Consider the following 26001-nt stretch of genomic DNA (forward strand, 5'->3'; position numbering starts at 1 on the left):
TTTTCCCAATTAGATTTCACTGATATTTTTGATAATACATTTTCCCTTGTTATTAAGGACATAAGAATCACAGCCATTTATAGTTTTGAAGACATATGTAGTCCCTGAACATAATTAAAACTATATCATTTAACAATGATTATTGTTACTGCATTTTATTTGTTACCCATGCCTTCCTTTAAATTTATTTTAGTTGAATTCAGTTAACTACATCTGTCATTGTTACCTACTGTGTTTTCAAAATCTCTAGCCTGAAAATGCCATGTTTTTGAATCACACTGGTTTTACATAATCAAATCTGAGACTCTTCACCATTAAGCACAAATATTTAGATCACTCTTATTACTATAATTGTATTGGGATTGATTTGTCAATCTGGATGGCTCAGTCAGTTAAATGTCCAACTCTTGGTTTCAGCTCAGGTCATGATATCATGGTTTGTGAGTTTCACCCCGGAATCAGGCTCTCTGTTGTCAGCATGGATAGATGCTGTCAGCATGCTGTCAGAATACTGCTTTCTCAGGATTCATAGCAATAGATGACTCAAGTACAGGGAAGTAAATCTAAGGTGCTAAATCTGTGATCATGGTCATTTGATATGAATTGAAATTAAAATGTATTCACTCACTCTACCCACTCATTACCCAGCTATAGAATCTCACTCTAGATACATAAAACATAAGATCACTGCCCAAGAGAAACCAAAGGTCCACACCTGATGCTAGAACTGCTTCACAAATGATAGGTGTTTATTTAATAGACACTTTCCCCCCTAGCTTCTTCAATTCCATGTATCCTTTTCTTCCACGCATGAAACAAACAACTAGTGTAGTTTTCTTCCCTTTTAAATACATTTAAGTTCTTGCCAAAAGAACTTACCCCCTTTAGCTCTCTTTGTTCAATGAATAAAATTAGATACCTGTTGACCACTTTTGGGTTTCCAGTAATAACTTCCTCTTGACCATTTCATATCCTTCTAATTTTGTAATTGAAGAAAAATGGCAATGATAAGTTTTAAAGTTTGCCCCCAACAAATAAAATAGTGAAAAGAGGTTCTAGATTTTAGTTTTTCACCTTATTCAAATCCATTTAATTAGGGGGAAAAAAGCTACTTTATTAAGATGTAACGTTTCACCTTAACTTTATAAACACAAGAATAGTTATCCCAAACTATGATTAAGCTGACCTTAGATGTAGTAGCATAAGCTAGAAGAAGTATTTGTATAAATGTAAAATGATGTGGAGCACCTGGGGGCCCAGTTGGCTGAGCATCTGACTTTTGATTTCAGTTCAGGTCATGATCCCAGGGTTGTGGGATCAAGCACCAATTAGGGGTCTGTGCTCACAGCATGAAGTCTGCTTGGGATTCAAACTCTCCCTCTATTCCTCTCCCCCTATCACTCTGCCACCAAAAAAAAAAAAAAAAAGGAAAAAATGGTGTAATACAGTCCTATCAAAACATCAAATATCTATGAATAAACAATGAAATATCTGTAAAAACTCTACACATAAAGTTACAAACTATCACAGAGTGGAATTAAGACATAAATAAATGGAAAGATAAAACACTTGAGAATCAGAAAATTCAATACTATAAATATGTTATGTCTCTGTTAATTGATTTGTAGATTCAGTGTCACACCAATCAAAATCCAAGCAGTTCTTTTATTTTTTAAAAAAAATTTTTTTTTCAACGTTTATTTATTTTTGCGACAGAGAGAGACAGAGCATGAACGGGGGAGGGGCAGAGAGAGAGGGAGACACAGAATCGGAAACAGGCTCCAGGCTCTGAGCCATCAGCCCAGAGCCCGACGCGGGGCTCGAACTCCCGGACCGCGAGATCGTGACCTGGCTGAAGTTGGACGCTTAACCGACTGCGCCACCCAGGCGCCCCTCAAGCAGTTCTTTTAATGGAGATTGCCAGGTTGATTCTCACATTTCTGTAAAAAGGTGGAGAAGCATGGACACCTAAGACAGTGTTGAATAACATACACTTATAGGACTACAGTAGTTAAGACCGTGTAGTACAGGTACAGATAGAACAATAGGAACAAGAAACACATACAGATAGAACCTGATTTCTGGCAAAGTTGGCATGAAGAATAATAAAAACTAGATATCTTTCTAATAATTTTTGCTGAATTTATTGGATATGTGGATATCCATAAAGAACAAATAAATTAATCACTATCTCACAACATACACATGTACTTACATACAAATCATAGTGTCCTATAATTTAATCTTGTTGATGATTACATGAGTGTAATCTTTGGAATTACTTTGGAAAAAGATCATCAGAATTTACACTCACAATTTACCCATTTTTCTCTACGTGTGTTATACTTCATGTTATACTAAAAAGTATATTCTCAAAAAAGTCCTTACATGGGGTGCCTGGGTGGCTCAGTTGGTTAAGCAACTGACTTTGGCTCAAGTCATGATCTCATAGTTTGTGGGTTCAAGTCCCAATTGGAGCCTGCTTCAGATTCTGTGTCTCTCTTTCTCTTTGCCCTTCCCAGCTAATGCTCTGTCTGTCTGTCTGTCTGTCTCTCTCTCAAAAATAAACAATAAAAAAATTTAATCCTTCTAGATTTCTTTTATAAATTAATGACATTAATGGCTTATCTATATCTATGCCTTCTGCTCTGAAATTTTGTAGATGCCAATTAGTCTGCTATGGGTTGCCATAGTAAAATACCATAGAGTGAGTGGCTTAAATAACTGAAATTTATCTGTTACAGTTCTGGAAGCTGGAAGTCCAAGATCAAGGTGTTGGCAGGTTTGGTTTCTCCTGAGGCCTCTCTCTACAGTTGTAGACTAAAACACAGACTGGAACTTTTTAGCTCACTGTGTCCTCACAACATTTTTCCTCCATGCATGTTCATCTCTGGTGTTTCTTTCACTTCTTGTAAGGGACCTGTCATATTGGATTAGGGCCTCACCCTTAAGACTCATTTAACCCTAATTATCTCCTTAAAGGCCTTGTCTTCAAATACAGCCATACCAGGGATAAAGGCTTGAATTTTGAGGGGACACAATTCCATCTGTAATATCACCCATTCTGATTTGGGGACCCAGATGTGTGACTTGCTCTCCAAACTGGATGTGAAAAATATGCAGAGCCATAAGTCTGGATTCAGGATAAAGATACGACAATGAGGAGGTAGCCAGCCATAAATCCATCTTTCCAAGAATATAATAAAAATCTTAATGACTCAATAAGAAAGAAAGAAAGAAAGAAAGAAAGAAAGAAAGAAAGAAAGAAAACCACAAAATAATACCTTACAAACAACAGCAAAGATGAGATGGAAGGAGACAGACAGTGACATACATGTTCATATGCCCTCGTCAAGGTTTTGGCCCAGATTATAGTCAGGGGACAGCATACTGGATACTTTGAAAGGAATGTTAAGGCAAGAAAGGTTTGGGAATCTGAAAAGAAATTAGTTTGTAGGCTGATTCACAAGATCTGCTGGCAGCCATATTAAGGTAGGATGAACCACATCAAGTTAATAAATATGAATTATGCATGCACCATATGCTTAGATCTGTGCTCAGTATTTTTAAAATATATATGGAAGATTAAAAACAAAGTATATGGAGGATAAAATATTCTCCCTTCTTTCAAGGGATGCATGACCATTATGGAGAAAGAGGACAACACCATTAGTCTTACAAATAATGGGCACGGATGGTCAGATTTAGGGCTCATATAATCAATTGTAAGGAAACAGTGCCCCATGATTTTGCTGCAATGCTGTGATGCAAACCTTGTTGTAAAATTAAGGTTGACATTTAAAAAGGAACACCCTGGGGCACCTGGGTGGCTAAGTTGTTTAAGTGTCTGACTTCACCTCAGGTCATGATCTCATGGTTTGTGGGTTCAAGCCCCACATTGGGCTCTGTGCTGACAGCTCAGAGCCTGGAGCCTGCTTCTGATTCTGTGTCTCCTTCTCTCTCTTCCCCTCCCCCACTTGTGCTCTGTCTCTATCAAAAATAAATAAATGTAAAAAAAAAATTTTGTAAAGAAACACCCTGCCCAATATCTTACTGCAATATGTTTCAAAGTATATTTGTACATAAATATTTCATTTTCAATATGTCCATAAAGCCAAATGCCATACAGATTCCCAGTCTCCCTTCTATGAGGCAACACATTTTTAGTTATGGAAACTGAATTCATATTAACCATTGAATAAGTATGTATCTACTAGATTCTTAAGAAACTATTGACAGGTAGAAAGGAATTCAATAAGAGATGCCTGATCTCAGCCCCTTTGGAAGGATTTGTTGATTTTATAATTGACTTAAATTTGAGAGGGATAATAGGCTTATATGTTGTTGTGTTTCTACATGGCCTTAGGCAAAAAAAATTTGAATGCACAGGCCGTTTCTCCCTCTTTTGTGTGTGGTTTTAAAGCCAAGAGTACAAAATATACTCCATATTTTGCTTTTCATAACTAGGAGAAGTATAGTTTGTGCTGAAGGGGTTAAGTTCAAGGCATATTTCACTACACTTTATAAAACACTTATAGGATAATAACCATTTTCAATTATATCTAGTCAGGCATCAATACTCAACAATTATTTTTGTAAAATCTCATTCCTATTCTTGCAAGTAAGCAATTCTTTTCATCTAAAGCCATGTTTTTCAAAGGGGAGTCAAAATTTTCCATGAACATATAGGCTTTAGCCAAGGCAGAGAGTTCTGAGGCAGACCTGTATCTTCAATTTATCAATTCATATTCTCTCTGTCCTCCTCATGTCTTTCTCTGTTTCCATAGAGATCTTTATTGCTTTGCTTTTTTTTCAGTTTCTCCTTCTCTCTTCATTTAATGGTATTGCCTCTCTATCCTTTGTCTCTCTCTCCCTTCCTTCTTATCCTTCTCTCTGCTTCCCTCTCTCCTTCACACACACCCACAAGCATTATTTTATTCTTCTCTCTCTCAAATGCAGCACAAAAGAAACCAGAGCCAGACTTCAAGAAGTTTGTTCCACCCATACAGTGTGACCTTAGGGGCAAAAGGAAGCTACTCATGAACAAATAAAAATACTCTGCAGCAACTGAAGTTCTTATAATCCAAATAATTTGTCATGAACAGGTATGGTTCGATATGCACAAGGTCAGGCCAATAACAGCACCTCACTCTTCTGTCCAAACAGTACCAAGTGCTGGGCAAGGTATGCAAACCAGGCCAGATGCAATCCTTCCCTGGGGAATTTTCTAATGGAAAAGACCCTCTACCCCTCAGGATCTGCACTGAAAAGATACAATCCAGGGATGCTCATGACCATGCAATCTTGAGGATCTTAAAGTCTTCAACTAATTGGATGAGGCTCATCGATATGATGGAGGGTGTTCTGCTTTACTTAATGTCTACTCATTGTAAATATTAAACATATCTAAAAGATACCTTCCCAGCAGCATCTGGACTACTGTTTGGCCATAATAACTGGGCACCATAGTATAGTCAAGTTGACACATAATATTAACTAACCATTGCTGATAGTATGTGAACGAATTGTGTACAGATTATTTAGAAAAGACATCGATCAACTTTTTGAAATAGTTATTTATGATATTTGTTTTAATGTGACTTGAAAAAGCATAACTAAAATACTAAACCTATGATATTAAGCAGATTATCGCAAAGAATATTTTCAAAGCTATGTAAGATAAAATAAATGTATTAATTAAGTGATAGTCCAAGCTGTATGTGTCAAAAACTTGAAGGTGATACTAAAATTAGTGAAGTCTGGAAAATCCCAGCCTAAGACCTTGTACCATTACAGATGAAAATATCCTTCACTGTTAATAAAACGAGTAGACATTTTCCAAGGTAGATTTTGATGAATTTAAGTCATATGCTAAGGACAGCATAGGAGACACATTCTTTGCAGTTAGAAGTGACCAATGATGTAAAAGCAGAGATTGGGTAGGACCTCTGAGAAATATTTTGTCCTTCGCCCTTCCTTTTTCTACAGCTTAGAAAGATGCTATGATAACTCCAACAGCCATACTGAACCACAAGTCAAGCTTAGGATGAAAGCCACATGCTAAGCGTGGTAGAATGGAAAGAAGAAGTAGTCAGGGCCCTATTGTTCACGACACCAACATACTATTCCTTGGCTTTCCACCTCCAATTTCTTATACCTGAAGAAAGAAATAAACCTTTCTCTTAATGAAGCCACTTTAACTGGATTGCTGCTTCTGGCAGCTAAGTGCCATCCTTAGTGCTACAGGAAGGACTTCTAAGGAAATTGGAAAAGGAAAAACACTTTTGCCAGCTGGTAAGTTAGGAGGAGATGTTAGACACAGGACATGAAAACAAACTGCTAAAACCATTCTAAAACAAACCCTAACTCAGGAAAGAAAGTGAAAGTTTTTGAAATATTTAAGACTAGTTGACAATGTTATCATAGTATTTTTTTCCATTTCAACACTTACTCCATCTTGAATCTTGTTTTAGTTGAAATGTGATACAGAAATGTGAATATGACCCCCCCGAAAATGCTCAATAAGGCTTTGGTCTTGGACAGTTCTGGGTACAAACAAACCAAAACTGAAAAACTGCAAAAGGAAACATGATAGGGTCTATATGAGCTAAAGGATTAAAAATGCAAATTATGAGGACACATACACACACACACACACACACACAAACTAAAGAAAAAAATCACCAAAGAAAAATTAACACTGTCCTTCCATCTTACGGATAATTTAATGTTTGTTAGCCTTTCATGCTGTTTACCATTATGTTAAATTCAAAATAATAAAATCTGAATTCACCAAACTTTTAGGCTTATTTATATTTTCTTAAAGACTTCTTCACTTTCTATAATTATGATTAATAGTGAAATTTTCTTGTGTGTGGAAAGATATCAAACAAAATATCAAAGTCAAATAAAATAATTTTTAAATAAGTACTTACTGGACATTTGAAGAGCACAGTACTTTATTACACGGAGGGTGATTATAAGCAGTTTCTTAATTGGAAATAAGGTATGAGGTTAAGACCATGGCTCTTTAGAGTACACATGGTAATAACCATGAGGATGAGCTATTGCAATAATAAAATATGCTTCTCTTTAGTTTTTTTAATATAATTTATTGTCAAACTGATTTCCATACAACACCCTGTGTTCATCGCAACAAGTGCCCTCCTCAACACCCATCACCCACTTTCCCCTCTCCCCCCCCATCAACCCTCAGTTTGTTCTCAGTATTTAAGAGTCTCTTATGGTTTGCCTCCCTCCCTGTCTGTAAATTTTTTTCCCTTTCTCTCCCCCATGGTCTTCTGTTAAATTTCTCAAGATCCACTTATGCGTGAAAACACAGGATACCTGTCTTTCTCTGACTAACTCATTTCACTTAGCATAATACCCTCCAGTTCCATCCAGGTTGCTGCAAATGGCCAAATTTCATTCTTTCTCATCACCAAGTAGTATTCCATAGTATATATAAACCATCTTTTTTATCCAGTCATCAGTTGATGGACTCTTTAGTTTTTAAAACAAAATGTATCCTCATTGTTTAGAATGTTAGAGATTTTCTTTTGTTACCTGGGATTCAGTGCTTATCATATACTTTGTTTCTCAGTTTTATTTCTTTCATGGCCACTTGCTTGCCACATTCTAATCTAAGGAGGGAGAAATACTAAGAGAAGTGAAGGAGTTTTAAATGAGATGTATCACTTAAACTTAAGAAATAAAGTCAAGAAAGAGTTCTATATACCTGGAAGGGATTGAGAGTAGTGGACATTTTTCAGAAGCTCTCTTTCGTGGATTTCTTCCCCACTGCCTGGGGCCAGACAGCAGAATGATTCACCTCAATGATTCAAAACCTGAATCAGAGATCTAGTTAAAAGAACTTTGTATTTCTTATTATCCTACCTTGTTTCCAGTGGCAAAATAGATCATTCAGGATAAATTGGAATGTGTGAAAGTACAAGCAAGTAGATTGGGTCAGAATCATTACTGCCATCAGAGGGAAGCCTGGTATATCAGAGCTTTTATTAGTCCTTATAGTAAGCAAAATATCCTAAACAAGTAGAAATGTGTTAATTAAATGCACATATTGATTGCTCACTTTAAAGTGATAAACTTTAAAGTGATATCCCACCTTTGCCTCTTACCTGTCATATTTAAGTCCAGAGATCTAATCTTCCTAAATGTAAACAAAGTAGTATTTTCCCCGTCGACCCTACAACTTTCAAATCACTAAGAACACTAAAATTATCATGGAATAGAATTTTTGTCTTAAATCCTATTAGGGTTCTCAATCTAAAGTTATTTGAGTCCTAAAAACCAATCTTTCATCCTTAGTTTTCATATGTACAACATCAGATGTTAATAAATGTCATCACAAATGACCCTGTCCCCTTCAAGCTTATTTTTCTGCGTTTGCCTTACTCCTACATCTTCTCCTAGTTAGCAGAATTACTTGAAGTTCTTGTGGCTCATTAACTAAATTGGGCTGAAGCTACTACGATACCCAGGTGAGAAGCTATGTGGCCTGGGCGAATGTGGCAGCAGTGGAAGAAGAATTGAGAGTTAATCAAGCTCAGGATATCATTTTTAAGATTGAGACGATTTCCCTGTTCATGGTTTGGTTAAGGTTTGGTTGTGAAATAGAAGGTATCATTTATGGAGACTGAAGGACTCTCAGGTTTATGGCGGAAAACAATTCAGATAATGACGCTTGATAAAGAGCTCTATTATATATTCAAGTACAAAAGTCAAGCAGGCATTTATAGTTACTGACATCTGAGTTTAGGAACACAATGAATGCTTGAGATATAAAGTAGGGAATTACAGGTGTAGAAGATGGTATTTGAAGCTTTGAAATTAAATCAGACCATCCGGATGCGAGTGTAAAAAGAAAAAAAAAAACAAGAAAGAAAGAGAGAGAGAGAGAAAGAAAGAAAGAAAGAAAGAGAGAAAGAAAGATTGTGCCGATGAGCACCATATGCTCCAAGATGTAGTGATTCAAAGAGGAGAAAAACGTGCAGGTAGTGTGCTACATGAGGGGCAAGTCTTTCCTAACACCACAAGGGTCTCTGTCCCAATTAATGGAGTTTGATAGTAATTCTGGCTATGAGTTAAAAAAAGAAAAAAGGAGAAGAAATCAGAGGAGTCTAAAAAGGAACCACTTGTGAAGTAAGAGTAAAATTATGTGCTCAGGGTTCTGAAGACTGTTGTAACCCAGAAGTCAAGTAAAGAAAATATTTGAAAATGGTGAGATAGACCAATGGTGTTAAATGTTAAGAGATCCTGTAAGGGAACACTGTGGATCATCCATTGGGTTTCAAAGATAGAGATCGCAAAGCACTTATACAAGAGTAACATTAGGGGCGCCTGGGTGGCTCAGTCGGTTGAGTGTCTGACTCTTGATCTTGGCTCAGGTCATGATCTCACAGTTCATGAGACTGAGCCCTACATCTGCACTGACAGCGTGGAGCCTGCTTGGGATTCTCTCTCTCCCTCTTTCTCTGCCCCACCCCTGCTTTCATGCTCTCATTCTCTCTCTCTCTCAAAAATACATAAATAAATATTTTTTAAAAAGTAACTTTAGTGGAGCAGTGGAAATGCAACTCTGATTAGAGTGGGTTGAAGAGAGAATAGGAAATGAGTAAACAGAGAGAATGAGTATAAAAGAAGGTATTGGACCTAATATCTGCAGATATTGTTTTTGATTTTCACAATAGCGTAAAGTTATAAATTACAGAGAAAAATAAGAACACATTGTGGCTACTAGGAAAACCTCATTCAGATCTTTCCTAAATGTCCTAAGTCACAAACAGGCATGAATAAAGAAATTTGCTACCCCCTCAGCACTGAAACCGGTTATAGTATATAAGTCACCCTAAATGTGGGGCACCTGGGTGGCTCAGTCAGTTGAGCAGTCAACTTTGGAGCAGGTCATGATCCCAGTTCGTGGGTTTGAGCCCCATGTTGGCCTCTGTGCTGACAACTGGGAGCCTGGAGCCTGCTTCAGATTATGTGTCTCCCTCTCTCTCTGCCCCTCCCCTGCTCATGCTCTGTCTCTGTCTCTCAAAAATGAATAAACATTAAAAAATTACAAAAATAAATCACCCTAAATGTAATTGTTCCTCTACTCCAAAATGGTGTGGTACTGTTGGAGTTGACAGATAGAAACAGAGATAGAGTAGATACATATATCCAAATGTGTGAATAATGGAAAGAAAAGATCTTACAGAACTCCATGTGTGGTAGAAATACAGTCTGAGCATTCCACATGGTTTCTCATATCACAGTATTATTCTTAAAGTGTCTTTCTTATTTTTCACTTATTGTATTATTATTCACTTATTGTATTATTATTCACTTATTGTATTATTATTCACTTATTCTAGATCATTCATTTTCATGATGTTTCACTTAATTTATTTGAGAAAAAGAGAACGAATATTTACATGAATCTTTTAGCATTACTGGGAAAAACAAAGTAACAATCTACTCTTAGAAGTGCCTATTTATTAGCATTTATTTATGCAAGTAGGAAAATAAAGGCAGGTCATGTGTAAGAAGTGCCTCGTTTGTCAAATACCTCCTGATTTATATTTTTCTCTTCATAAGCTTCTTTCTCCTTTCAATCACTATATACCACTAGGATCTCAAGAAAGGAAATAGATAAATATCATTACAGAAAGGAAACACTGATTTAAGGGAGATCCTGACAGAAGACATCTTGGAAAACAGCTGGGGATGACAAAAAAAAAAAAAATTGACATGTTGAACAATCCCAAAGAGAATACATTACCAAGTTATCAGAATTAAAATTGTTTGAGTTGCTGAATTTGAATGAGTTTACTGTATTATAAATTAATATAGAGAGGTTGGCATGGAAGGACATGAGAACTGTGCTAGCCTACAAGGTCATAGCATTGTAAGAAAAAGCAGATAAATTATAGGAAGTAAACACTATTATTTGAATACATAAATATCAAAACATAAATATTTAGCCCTAATACATGATTTCACATAATGGGTTTATTATTCCTAGAAAATTTATTTTGTGAGGAAAGGATGTTAGTCCAATGCCTTACCTCATAATTCTTCACCCTTTCTACATATTAATATGGGGGGGGAGGGATGCAACTTTTCCCCTTTAAAACAAAGGAGCATAACATGAGCCTCTCTACTTCCAAATTTCCAATGATGAAATGCAAATTTTGGAATACCAGGAATGACCAAAAGGATTTTTTAAGCATGTGACTTTAATTAAAGCTAGATGATACATTAGGCTGGGAGAGAAAATTTGATTTGGTAAAAGCAGCTTCTCCACCCTCAGTAAGCTTGTCCTTGCTTTTATGACACTCAGTAAGAAGGCACTTTACCTTTGTTTTTAGATTAAGTACGACTTGTCCATGTTCCTGGCTCTCCGGTGTCATCTTTGTACTGTAGCGATGTTATAGAAGAAAACACAGAGCTGATCCATATCATTTTTTTTTTTAATTTTTTTTTTCAACGTTTATTTATTTTGGGACAGAGAGAGACAGAGCATGAACGGGGGAGGGGCAGAGAGAGAGGGAGACACAGAATCGGAAACAGGCTCCAGGCTCTGAGCCATCAGCCCAGAGCCCGACGCGGGGCTCGAACTCCCGGACCGCGAGATCGTGACCTGGCTGAAGTCGGACGCTTAACCGACTGCGCCACCCAGGCGCCCCGATCCATATCATTTTGAAGGCAATCTTTTTCTACCTATTGATGGGCCAGTTTCTAAAATAGTATAACTGAAGATGGAAATTAAGCTCCATTTTCCTAGATGACTCTCATAAAATATCAATGACAGAGACAAATAGCAAGAATCTGAAAGTATGGCAGTATTTTACAACTAGAATTTTTTTTGCTTTTTTTTTTTTTAATTCTGAAGTTTTTCTATTAGGATGTTCCTTTAAAGGCTGAATCAATGATGTCAAGAACTTTTCAGAAACCCCATGCTCTGGATTTTGTGATTACAATAAAGCTTTTGCACAGATGCCTGCTATTTATTTACTTATTTGTTTTGCTACACAAAGAAAAATCTCATTCCTGAAAGCAGAGAAGCTGACTTGATTTCTCTAAACTTAGTGAATTAGAATATTGTGAAAATGGAAAAAAAAAAGATCTCTGGATCCCCAAAGTTACAGGTAACAAATAGCGTATGAAAGAACAGGGCCAAATAGTCAAAACTAAGAATGAATAGCATATTATTATTACAGTAATTATTACAAAGAATATATAATTATGATTAATTAATACCATATTTAATTACATAAACCCATATTTCTTCTCATAATTTCATTCTAATCGAAGGAAAGGCAAGTGGTATGCAAGTATCCAGGCTCCGATCTATGGATACCCTAACAAATCCTTTAAATCTCACCATTAAATAAAGAATAGTAACTGCATTTAAGAGCTCCTTTTATTTATGGACATAGTTAATTAAAAATAAAAGAGTACCCTTAATTGAGAACTCCATTTCCTAATATTTATTCCTTTGAACCACCTAATTCCACAGCGGATAATGTGTATAATCATGAGAGAAAAAACAACAAATCATCAGACCTTTCTTTTTAAGTTTGGTAATTTTCAAGAAACTTTGTTCTCAGGCATAAGGAAAAACAAGTGAGAATATTTGTATTCTCTGTAGTTTACCCTTTTCCAATTTCAAGGCTTTAACCAGATCTTTAATTTTTTTTTTTTTTTTTTGCTAAAAGAGTTTTGCAGGGTAGGAAAACAAAATCTGCTTGAAGCCAAATCTTTGCTCTGTTTTTTGAAAAACATTAGTCTAGTGAAAACATTATTTTAAGTGTGATGGGGAGTGGGGGGAGAGGAAGAGACAAATCTTCTAGAGGGTTATGACCATTCATATTGGGAAGTAAGCCAAAGGAAAAAGAAGTCAAATTAATGCAGTTTTCTTCCCTCTGGGAAGACAGCAATCCTGAAGAGTATTTTAATCCTTTTTTCAACATTTTCCCACCTCTTCATATTTGCCAGCAGTGATAAAAGCCAAGAGAATGCATTGAAAGGGTGGTAAAAAGGTCAATTGAAGATTAGAGGAAGATAAAGAGGCATCTGGGGGTAAAGTAGCATTTCTATTTCTCTTCTAAATTCTCTGACAGTGGCAATGCTGGGCCAGTAAACTTTGATGTGATATAACTTTATTTCTGATTTATTTTGTGACAAGAAGTAAAAGTTATAAAAGGTAAATAGTGATTACAACTGATTTATTTATACTGCTGTTTCTTTCGTTTTATTTATCAGTGGGAAAAAAGTCAAATGTTGTCAAGCAATGTAGATGATTTCCTATGGTCTTCTACTTACCCAGGGCTTCTGTTAGTATTCAGTAAATTTTATGATGCATGTTATTATTTCTAAGTATTGAAACACATTTCCTGGACTACGTTTAGTTATAGGTTGTTCAGAACAATTATTTACTGGATCTAAACCTGCCTCAAAAAGATACTTTGTGCGTGTGTTGTTTGCAGTGAGAAGAGAATGAGGTTTCATGTTACTGTACCTAAAGTGTATTCTTTCATCATTTTATAGTGGTTAATTTGAATTACAAAGTCATTTAATCTTCTCAAATCTCCATTTCCTCATCTATTAAACTCACCTGAAAAGGTTGTGTGGACTCAAGAATGTAACATAGGTGAAGACATTTGGACTGGTTTTAGGAACATAACAGGTTCTGAATATATCTGATCTGTATTGATTTCGTTAAGTGCCAAATATGAGATAATTTGAATGCATGCAAGGATATATATGGCGTGTTCTGTACTCTACATTTTTTTTTAATTTTTTAAGTTTATTTACTTATTTCGAGAGAGAGAGAGAGCATGAGCAGGGGAGGGGCAGAGAGAGGGAGAAAGAAAATCCCAAGCAGGCTCCGCACTGTCAGCATAGAGCCCAATGTGGGGCTCAGTGCAGGGCTCAAACTCTGGAACCTTGAGATCATGACCTGAACCAAAATCAAGAGTTGGATGCTTAACCACTGAGCCATCCAGGTGCCCCTGTACTCCATTTCGGAGGCACTTTTTATACCTAGGCCAGTAGCAGACCAATAAGATATAACCAATAAACTTTTTACATTTTAGCATTATGTTTCTGATGATGATTTGGGAGAGGTCCCTTACGTTAATTCCTGTCTGAACCGTCGGGAACCTTTCTACCAACTGTTTCAGCACTGACTGAATGGTCAGCAACACCAGCACTATTGACAATACCGGAAGACTCAAAGTTAATTGGGCTAGCAGTCTGCTTATGTCCCATGGATCGACTTCCCCCATGCTTCTCTTCTCCCCAGTTGTGGTACTCCATCATGATTTTAGTCATGACCTTTCTTTTATTGCTTAGGAAAAAATTACTAACAGGTCATGGATAAGCCACATAGAAAATAGCAAGCTCATAATAAATACGCCATGGAACAAAATGACTGGCAGATAATGCCCTGGTATAGGAACTAGGTGGCTAGAGGACACATTTACTAGATTTGTGTGACAAGGAATGTAATTTTTATGATTTGTTTAAGGCAGAGATTTCCACATCTTCTTTAAAAAAATAGACAATATGATAAAAGAAATGTATGTTTTATGCTAGCACTATGAGGACACTTTGACATTTCTTTCCACTTTCTGACAGCTGTTTTTGCAAGTTTCTCTATAATATTTCCATAAATCAGTAGCTGAGTATATAAAATTATGCAGTCTCCATAAAATCACAGAAAACCTTCCTTAGGTAACTAACTTCAATATTTTCAAAGTCTTTGTTTTATATATTTTAAATGTTAGCTTAAAATGTTGGTTTAAATTATAAGCAATCAACTTCTTGGCACTTTCAGCAGGTTCCATATATGGGTCAAACCTGCTCCCATGACTAGAAAATTCCCTCAGGATGCCAGCAAGTAGGGCAAAGGTCTGTGAATAAGCTCCCTAGGATGTGCTGAGGGAATGTGGTTGGGCATTGACAGTATCTTAGTTTAGTAAGAAATTCTAGAGTCCAAAGATTTATGATTTGAATCTGTGTGACCTTGAGGCAAGGAATGGAATAAATATAGTCAACAAGAAGAGCAATGTGTAAATCCAGTTTTGGTAGCGCTGAGTATGTGATTCTATTCGGAGAATCAGAAACGCATGTCTTGGACTTGAGAACTGATTCAGGCAACTTATATACAATATAAACAAGAAGACAGTTGGGAACAGGAGAAAAAATGACATCCAGGAGGCAAGAGAAAAAAAAAAAAAGAACAAGCTTAAAGTTTGAAGAACCAGATATTTAACAACATGTCATTTGTATTGGCATTAAACTAACAGCATTATGCTAGTTTTGCAATATTGGAATTTTTTATCCAAGATATTTTGCCTTTCACATTGATTTGGAGATGTACCAAAGTTCATGGAATATTTGGTTTTGCAATATTAAATTTTCACCTATCACTGATCTAAGGGTGGCTATATGAGGAAATGTACAAACTAATATTTACAAAAGTAGATATAGTTCCCCAAGACCTTAGTTTTCAAATGTTGAAGAATAAATTATTCTTTGACTTTCAGAAACAATACCCTCAGGAAAGCCTGAGAACAAATGTAAAAAAAACTGAAGTCAAAACTAAGTTCAGGGCGCCTGAGTGACTCACTTGGTTAAGCATCTGAGTCTTGATTTCAACTCAGGTCATGATCTCTTTGTTCCTGGGATTAAGCCCTGCATCTGGCTCTGCACTGACAGTGTAGAGCCTGCTTGGGATTCCCCCCCCCCACCCCTCTCTCTTTCTCTCTCAAGTAAATAAACTTTGAAAAAAAAAGAAAATTAAAAAAAAACAAGTTTTATCTTAATTCTGAGTGATTAAAAACAAGATACTTCATTGAAAACTAGTCTGTAATCTTACTTATTTGTACACACTATCATATACCCCAGATTTTCCCTTGCCTTTGTTTAATATTAATGCTGTTTTAATACTCACAAATTCATAAATAACATAAAATAATACTATCACTGTAAAGTTAGCTATTGTTGGAATTGCACATGTTACTGTTCCAGGCAGTGTCATAGTTCAGGTCCAAGAGCCTCGTATTTTGTGACTAGAGAAAATATGATGGAATACAAGCATGTCAGAAAGGTACTAGTAGGAGGGAAGAGAAAAAAGACTGCGAGGTCCTTTTTGGGAGATCCTTCAGGCTTGTTATTTCTCGTGGTAGCATCTTAGCAACATTATGAACTTTTTCTTTTATTAGTTTAATTTTAAAGCTTCTGATATATAGATATTCAGTGAATTCAGTACATGATTTCTCATTTTCTCAATCTTAAAGCTTCAGACTTGATAAAATGAAGGAAATTTTCAACTTTTAATGTTTGTGGGCCCACCCTGCTCAAAAGGGTCTCAGAGGAACCATACTTTAACAGTCACCCAAATCAACAAAACCTCAAAGCATGGACTCAGTTTCTGCCCAGAGTACACATTGTACATCTGCTTCATTAACAAATAACCTTGGAGGAAACATTCTAAACATAAAGATAGGAGTAAAACCTCCCTAGTTCCCACAGGATTGGAATCATGCAGTCCTGCATATATTAAAAGCTTAAGATAAGGTCTGTTACTTTCTGCAATGCCTTTTGATTTGTAACTCTTTATGTAAAAAGTATATATAACCCTGAATGGTCCTTCCGTGGAGCACTTTCTTCTTTGTGAATGAAGATCGTGTATCACGGGCAGCGGTCCTAACTTGGACTTGAATAAAACTCTTTTCCTTTACCTTTAATTTTTTTTAAAAAGGTGTATTCATTTGTATTGACAGACTGCTTATCAGTAATGGAGAAATAATGATTACTTTGATTTTCAGAGTACTTTATTGTTGTTTGTACACAGACCTTTTTAATTCACAAAGCTCTGTGGAGCACATAACTCTTAAGGCACACATTGACCTAAAATTTATTCCATGTGAATGACTCACAGAGTCTGCCTTTCTGACCAACTCCTGATTGTTTTAATGCCATAAGCTGCCTGTATTTAGTTTTCAACAAAATAATGTGCTTCTGAGCATAAAAATGAAGTATTCTGTTCCCAGAATACTTCTACTACTGTGGTCAAAAAAAAAAAAAAAAAAAAAAAAAAAAAAACCTTTACCTAAAACTCAAGGTTTGATTTCCTCTATGAGAAAAAAAAAAAAAAAAAAAAAGAAAGAAAGAATATGTGTGTGGGTGTGTGGACACTGAAAACTTGGAGTTATATTTAACCATTCATAGCAAATGAATCTAAAACACTTTTTTTTTAATAAATGCTGGCAAGCATTGAGCCTGTATCCATACAAGGTAGAAAAAACTTGGCAATGAATCAAGACTTTTTGCATTCCCTTGACTGATTACATTCTTCATTGTTTAGCTAATTATTCTGGCATCATGTGCAGACACAGAGTCCGTGTACATTCCATATTTTCAGATAAATCCCAAATCTCAGAAATCAGGACTTTGAACAAAGTCTTCAAACAATGGGCTTCCCTTTGAGATATATCAATTCCTGTGCATCTTTTTCATAAATACATGCATGAAATAGAGTGAAAGATGATATGCTATCAAAGGTGTATCAAAGTTTAAGAAATTGTAACTGAAGGGGGGCGCCTGGGTGGTTCAGTCAAGTGTCTGGCTCTTGATTTTGGCTTAGGTCATGATCTCATGGTTTGTGAGTTCAAACCCCACATTCAACTCTGCACTGACAGCACAGAGCCTGCTTGGGATTCTCCCCTCTCTTTGCCCCTCCCAAACTCACTCTCTCTGTTTTTCTGTCTCTCTCTCAAAATAAAGAAATTGTAATTGAAGGAAAATTTTAGACATTCCACTAAAACACCCACAAAACCCTTTGTAAGTCTATGTTATTCTCCATGAAAATAGTTTCCCTGAATAAATCAAAAGGTTTTAACTTTAATTTAATCTTTATATAAGTAATACATACAGTTTGAAATGTCAAACTGTGCTGAGATCTTAATAAAAATAAGTTCCACTAACACTGACCTCTTCATCCCACTCCCCCCACACATATACCAACCTACTGACTAGAGATAACTATTTTCAAGTTTGTTTTCTGTTCCTTCTTATTTACTAGTTACTAAATAATATTATTTGTTGTTAATTCATTGTCAGTTTTAGATGGTATCCACTAATTTCTTATTAAGACAGGTGAAAATATATTATTTTTTTGAAGTAACATTAACACACAATGTTATATTAGTTTTAGATGTACAACATAATGATTCAACAAATCTATCCTTATGCTAAGCTCTCCACAAGTATGGCTACCATCTGTCACCACACTATGCTATTACAATACTATTGACTATATTCTTCATACCATACCTTTCTTCCTCATGACTTAATTCGTTCCACAACTTGAAGCCTTTACCTTGTACTCTTCATCCATTTTGTCCATCACCCTCCAAAATATCATATTTCTTATGTATTGCCCTCCATTCATTACCTATTGTAATAATTTTTATCCAACCTGTATTCAGTCATTTATTACTTGTATTATCACATGCTTCTAAAATAAGTATTATAATTATGCTATTTATATCAATCTTGGTGGTGGTGGTGTTTTCTGGCAATCCGTCCCTTCCCTTCCCTTCCCTTCCCTTCCTTTCCCTTTCCTTTTTATTTGTATGTTACTTATTTTTGAACCTTGGGCTGTTTTATCCAATATTGTGGCCATCAGTGTCTAAAACACATTATCAGATTCTATTTGCCAGGCTCATGTTTTCAGTTCCAGCCTCACAAGTAACTATGCTAAATTTTGTATGTTTGTATCCTTCAGCTCAGCTCCTCATCTCTTCCTTCCTCTTTGACTAGTTACGGTCTTCACTGGTTAAATTTTGCTGGAGAATTTATTTCCCTTATTCCGATTATTTTTGAAATATCCAGTTGAGGCTATTAGAACCTATTGTAACAGAGAATTTTGAAACAACTCAGGAAATGTAAACAATTCAATTAATCACTTTATCAATAAATATTGATATTTAATCAATATCAAAAACCTGCTTGATATTCTGTGGGAGAGAATGGGAGAAATTTGTTGGACATGTTCAGGTGTATAAAATAATAACAAAAATAATAGAATCTTTCTCTTTAATTATTAAAACATACTATCAGATGCCATGGGAAGCATTTTTCATGGAGAAGCATTGGGTAAAAAAGCTGTCAGTTCTGAATAAACATTAGGATTCTTATTTAAATCGACATGTTTAGAAGTAAGCCTCAGACATAGCATTATATAAATCATTAGGCAAATCTAATGTGTGAGCCAGGTATGGAACTTGAGACAAGAACCTGGGTTTGGAGATCAGTTATACTACTTAATTGTTATTTGACATTCTTAAATTGGTTTAGTTCCTTCATCCCTAAGAAAACTGTATTATCTATATCTTATAGTTATGTAAAAATCATATATGAAATCTAAAATAATGATTACTTTTTCTTGAGAATAAACATGTACCAGGCGCTAAACTAAGTAGTTTTACATATAGCTTTTAATAGGCATTCTAACAGTACATGGCAGATATCTACTTGATCTAAATATAAAAAGTAGAAGCTTAGAGATGTTGAAAGTGTCACTCAAGGTCACACAAACAGTATTTTAGGAAATGGTTTTCAAACACTGCTATGGTCATTGAAGAACTTAAACTCTTAGATACTATATTGGCAATAATAGGCCCTTAAGAAGTACTGGCTATTTTAATTTTATTTGGAGAGGCCAGCTGGGTTATTGGTGTTCTTGGCTAAACTTATCACCCTCATAGACTGAGAAAAACTCTCTGGAAATGCCCTCTATTCCAGACAAATAAAGGGCCCTCATGTTACACTAGCAGTGTTTCCTCAGAGGACCTCTCTGCCAACCATTGAATCTGAATGAATCTGAATCTGTTCCGATTCAGAAGGACAAGCTCCTCGGTCAAGTTCTTAACTGTAAAACAATAGAAATGATCTGAATCACTCCTAATGGGGCAAGTCATCTAAACTCTCTGAGCCTTAATTTAATAGAAAAATTAAAAATGAGGTGTGTCTAAATGATTTTAGTTACTCAAAAATTCCATCTAGTTTCATGATTTTCCCTCATTTTTAACACATTATTTTTTCTTTTCTGTCTTATTTTTAAGAAAAAGTATGCCTCACAGAAATTTTAGAAGTTATATCAGAGATCCCTTGGTACCTACGTGTTGACATTCAGTTGATGCATTTAGGTACAACATTGTCTTATCAACCCTCAGGCTGACACACTTCATGAATGATAGAATGAGTCATACACTTATTATTTCACTATTCTTCAGTGTGATTTAAAAATATTTAACTTTTATATTGCACAAAATAATTTCTCATGGAAATGTGATTGAGAGAAGAAAGTTTTGGGGCGCCTGGGTGGCGCAGTCGGTTAAGCGTCCGACTTCAGCCAGGTCACGATCTCGCGGTCCGTGAGTTTGAGCCCCGCGTCAGGCTCTGGGCTGATGGCTCAGAGCCTGGAGCCTGTTTCTGATTCTGTGTCTCCCTCTCTCTCTGCCCCTCCCCCGTTCATGCTCTGTCTCTCTCTGTCCCAAAAATAAATAAAAAACGTTGAAAAAAAATTAAAAAAAAAAGAAAGAAGAAAGTTCTAAATGAAAATAATAATTTCGTAACTCAAAATTGGAATCACACCTGCATTAAAAAAAACCACAAAACACCTGCAATACTTTCAAGTGTTGATAAACAATTCTATATTATTTCTGTTTCTAAAATTAATTGGGAAGTAAGACATCTGAGATTAAAAAATACAGTATTTTTGAGTAGCATAGTTCAAGAGTAACCCAATGTGAAAAAAAAAAAGCTAGTTTTTCTGTTCTTATTTCTACACCATACCTCCTTATAACTGAATTTTCATATTGTATTTCAATAAAAACAGAATATGGAAATGAATTGGTTAGTCTTCCTGACATAAGTATTTATTACAATATTTACTCGATAAGAAAACTTAATAATATAGTATTGCCAGAGTCCAGAACCTACTTTGCATATTAATTCCTACCTATTATAAACTTGAAAAACCCAAAGTCTTTTTTCTCATATAATTTCTAAAAGACATGAAAATTATGTGTACTTTTTTAAAATCAGAATTTTGCATGTCATATTTGGATGTAATTTAACATTTTAAAATATTTTATTTTATTTTCAATTTTGTAAAGATACATCATTCGAAGTTGTATAATTTCCTTCAAAATTTCATTTGTCTAAGAGATCTTGTTCTTTTCCCTATCTTAACCTCATATACTTCCATTGGTATTCCATGTATGTTATTTTTTATGTTATTTTTTTAATGCTCTGTAATCATAATTTGTCACAGTCCTGCAAAGAGAGTATCTTTCATACTTTTTAAAATTATTATGTTCTTCCACGATTACTACTGGATGATTTACAATGTCACTCTATCTTTCTTTTTTTTGTTTGTTTTTCAATCTATTTCACCCCTCCTCCTCCACACCTTCTCTCTCTCTGGAAACCACCTGTTTGTTCTCTGTATTTAAGAGTCTGAATTGGTCTTTTTTATTTGTTTTGTTTCTTAAATTTCATGTATAAGTGAAATCATATGGTATTAGTCTTTCTCTGGCTTATTTCACTTAACATTATATCCTCTAGGTCCATCAATGTTGTTGTAAATGGCAAGATCTAATTCTTTTTTGATAGTTGAGTAAGATTCCATTATATATATATATATATATATATATATATATATACACACATATATATATATACACATATACATATATATATATACACACACATATATATGTATATATATATGATATTCCATGATGTCATATAATTTTATATATATGTGTATATATATATATACACACACACACACACACACACACACATATATATATATATACGTATATACATACCACATCTTCTTTTCTATTCATCTATCAGTGGACACTTGGATTGCTTCTATATCTTGGCTATTTTAAAATTTTTTTTTTCAACGTTTATTTATTTTTGGGACAGAGAGAGACAGAGCACGAATGGGGGAGGGGCAGAGAGAGAGGGAGACACAGATTCGGAAACAGGCTCCAGGCTCTGAGCCATCAGCCCAGAGCCCGACGCGGGGCTCGAACTCACGGACCGCGAGATCGTGACCTGAGCTGAAGTCGGACGCTTAACCGACTGCGCCACCCAGGCGCCCCTCTTGGCTATTTTAAATAACGCTGAAATAAACATAGAAGTACACATATCTTTTTGAATTAGTATTTTCATTTTCTTTGGGTAAATACCCAGTAGTGGAATTACTCAATCATACACTAATTCTATTATTAATTTTTTGAGGAACCTCCACAAGTTTTTCACTGTGACTGCACCAATTTACATTCCCACCAACAATGCATGGGGATTCCTTTTTTTTCCACATCATCATTAGCACTTGTTATATCTAGTCTTTTTGATTCTAGCCCTTCTGACAGGTGTGAGGTGATATCTCATTGTGAATTTGAGTGGCATTTCCTTAATGATTAGTGATGTTGAGGATGTTTTCATGTGTCTGTTGGCTATCTGTATGTCATCTTTGGATAAATGTCTACTCAGTTCCTCTGTCCTTTTTTTAATGGGATTGAGTGTGTGTGTGTATGCATGTGTGTTGAGTTGTATAAATACTTTATATATTTTTGATATTAACTTATTGCATATATCATTTGCAAACATCTTCTCCCACTGCATAGGTTGCCTTTTTGTTTTGTTAATATTTCCTTGTTCTTTCCTTTTCCGTGCAAAATCCTTTTTATTTTGGGTGTAGTTCTGATAGATTAAATTTTCTTTTGTTTCCCTTGATTGAAGGAAACCACGTCATTATTATACTGGACTAAAGATTAAATCCATTTTGGATTTGTTTTGTGTGTGGTATAAGTGGTCCAGTTTCATTCTTTTGCATGTTACCGTCCAGTTTTCCCAACACCATTTGTTGAAGAGGTTGTCTTCCCCAGTGTATATTCTTGCCTCTTTTGTCATAGATTAATTGGCCATATAAATTTAATCTTGTCCTCTTCATGTTCTATTCAAAATTTGTTACTCCTTTGAAATATTTCTAAGATACCAATCTCAGATCTATGAAGTTGAATGACATGGTTTCAAAAATACTGACAAAGAAAACTTTATCTTCTTTCAATTTCCTTCTAAGATCACTTTAGGTCCTGAAGTATCAAATCTATCAGAAAGACTATATTATATACCACCATGTAAGATTGTCTAGTCTTGGTAACTGATAGACTCATCAAATTCATCTCCTGTCTGACCAGAATTGCATTCAAACCTAATTAAAGGTAGTGGACTGCCATATTATTTTTTTAAATTAAGGAAAGGAAGAGTAAACTAATCATTATATTCATACACTGGAAATCTATGAGGTTGCTTGAACAGTGGGTTAGATATACCTAGAGAGTTATTGACTATGTCCATGAGACTATAAATGAAAGGTGGAGGGAGGGGGGTGAAGTAGAGCAACATTCCTTGTAACACAATTGCATTTTCCAGTTTTATAAAATTAAATAGACAAAGACTGAGAAAGGACTAAAGGGATAATAGGATTATTTTATTTGTTTCAACACTCCTATAACAATATTGTAATTTTAAGTAATATGGAAAAATATCAATAAAGTATAATCTCCTGAAAAGAAAGTTCCAGAACCTGACTTGAACACGATTTCTTATATCTTACAATTTTTAAAACTTTAATTATAAAGACTTTTTCTCATAATTTAACCATATGTCTTCTTTGTCAGTCATTTAAAAAAAATTCTTCTTTCATAACACTATGGAAAGTAGAATGAGATATAAAAATTTAGATGCTGAATTTGACTCTCTGGAAAGCCACATACTCTAAATTTGTTAAAATAATATGAAAAAATAGGTATCATACTTACCCTAGGCACTAACCTTGTCATTTTTCTGGCATGCCACATAATCCCTGTTAGATTGCTCTTCATCTCTAAAATCAATTTTTAAAAAATGAGTTTCATACCTGCCTTCTAACTTTTAGAACATTGTGGTAATGTTATAGAATACAAATCATTTCTTCAACATATAAAAAAAAAGTGAAAATGTCTAGAAGTATAAATCTATAATGATCATAATCTGTAATGTTTGAATAGGTCAAAACTTGGAGGAGAATTCTGTCTAGGATCATACTCTAAAACAAAGGCCAAAACCTCAGGAAATATAATAAAAAACAGAATCTCCTCCCAACAGAAGGAGACAGAAAGAAACTACAAACGCAAGTTTTCTAAAGTAACTGCTCTAAGAAAACAGAGAGAGAATATTTTCCCCAGGGAAAATTAAGCCTCTTATTTTCTATTTGTATTTGCCTTTATACATCACACTAGGCCATAACAAACTCACAAAGGTCCTGTGGAATATTTAAAAGGATTTTTTAAATATTTATTTATTTATTAGCGATCTCTACAATGTGATACTCAAACTCACAATTCTGAGATTAAGAGTGAAACACAGCAGGGGTCCCTGGGTGGTTCAGTTGGTTGAGCGCCCGACTTCGGCTCAGGTCATGATCTCATGGTTCATGAGTTCAAGCCCCACGTCAGGCTCTGTGCTGACAGTTCAGCGCATGGAGCCTGCTTTGGATTCTGTGTCTCCCTGTCTGCTCCTTCCCTGCTCACACTTTGTCTCTCTCTCAAAAATAAATAAAGATTAAAAAAATAAAAGAGTGAAACACAGCAATATTCGACATTATAGTCCATACAGACTGCTAGCTTGAGGAATTCAAAATCTTAACATTTGACTGCACTATATTCCTTGAGATGATGCCATATCTTTGCAAAGCTAGGTTTTCAGCAGTCACTATGATAAACGGCAAGTACTCATGAAAACCAATGTGGGATAGGAAAAGAGGATGGCAGTGTCAAATCTGATTACAGGTTTGAGAAGTTGCACTGTGTCCAAAACATGCATACATTAACAATTGTGATTAAGAATGAAATAAAAATATAAGTTTTCTTTCAATGTGCATGTGGTTTCTGTCAAATAACAAACTTTTAGGTAATAAATATTTATTAAATTCTTGGACCCATTTAGAGATCAAATATAATTGTTAGCCACTTTTTTTTTTTTTTAATTTAGGAGGGGAGGGGCAGAAGGAGAGAGAGACAGAGACAGAGACAGAGACATAGAGAATTCTAAGCAGGCTCCACACTCAGAGTGGAGGCCAAAGCGGGGCTTGATCCCACGACCCTGGGATCATGACCTGAGCTGAAATCAATAGTCAAATGCTCAACCAACTGAGCCAGCCTGCTCCCCCTTAGCCACTTCTTTGGGTGGAGATGCACCATGGAAAAATGACAGACACAGCTTGTGAACTAAGAAACTATGGGACCCCCTGGATCAATACTTAATCTCTGCAAAACTACCGTGCAAGAGAGGAATACAGTACACTCATCTCAATCTTGTGGCTCTTACCTTCATAACTTTAATGAGAGAAAGATATGTGCTGCCACCCACCCATGGAGAGTTAAGTGCAGACTCATTTGAATGAGAATGATTCTGAGACAGACTTTTGATTTAGGATACATCTGGGATGGCACCAAATTTAGGTTTTGTTTCCTCTCCCTATCACCAGAATCCAGTGATGTCTTGTCATTAGAATAATAGAAATTATTATTATAATGGGAATAAGCTTATGATTCACCTTTATGTGAGCATGAAAATGAATTCATGAAAAAATTACTTATCATCCAAAATGGAAGCATCCACTCCACAGAGGGCCAGACTCCCTGGGCCTAGCAATTCACTGAAAATTGGGGAAATTCTGACAACACATCCTTCATCAGTTAAACAATTATTAATGTGTTAAGTCTAGCAAATTTGTGACTGGAGAAGACGGTACACTGGAAAAAGCCTGTCTTCAGTTAGACAAGTATAGCCCATTGCATCTCCATTCTTTTAAGGTTTCATGTGTATAGATTGTGTATCTGCAGTATAGCTAAT

The 26001-nt window shown here is 35.4% G+C and overlaps 1 protein-coding gene across 14 annotated transcripts in view; it reads right to left on the reverse strand.

Annotated features, from left to right (window-relative positions):
* SLCO4C1 (solute carrier organic anion transporter family member 4C1) overlaps positions 1 to 26001 on the reverse strand; it is a 134107-nt gene that overhangs the window by 21169 nt on the left and 86937 nt on the right. For 7 of the 14 annotated variants that reach the window (XM_047089646.1, XM_047089704.1, XM_047089684.1 and 4 more), the window contains one exon: positions 23941 to 23992. The exons of 1 other annotated variant lie outside the window; for it this stretch is intronic. In XM_047089646.1, coding sequence (XP_046945602.1) covers positions 23941 to 23992 — 52 coding nt within the window. Of the gene's footprint in view, positions 1 to 23927; positions 23993 to 26001 lie in introns of all 14 variants that reach the window. 6 more of the 14 variants (XM_047089638.1, XM_047089630.1, XM_047089739.1 and 3 more) reach the window with 1 other exon arrangement.

This window comes from Lynx rufus, unplaced genomic scaffold (genome assembly GCF_022079265.1).
Source record: "Lynx rufus isolate CCGP_SWC_20201006 ecotype Redwood Valley unplaced genomic scaffold, mLynRuf1.p SCAF_1, whole genome shotgun sequence".
Lineage (NCBI taxonomy): Eukaryota > Metazoa > Chordata > Mammalia > Carnivora > Felidae > Lynx > Lynx rufus.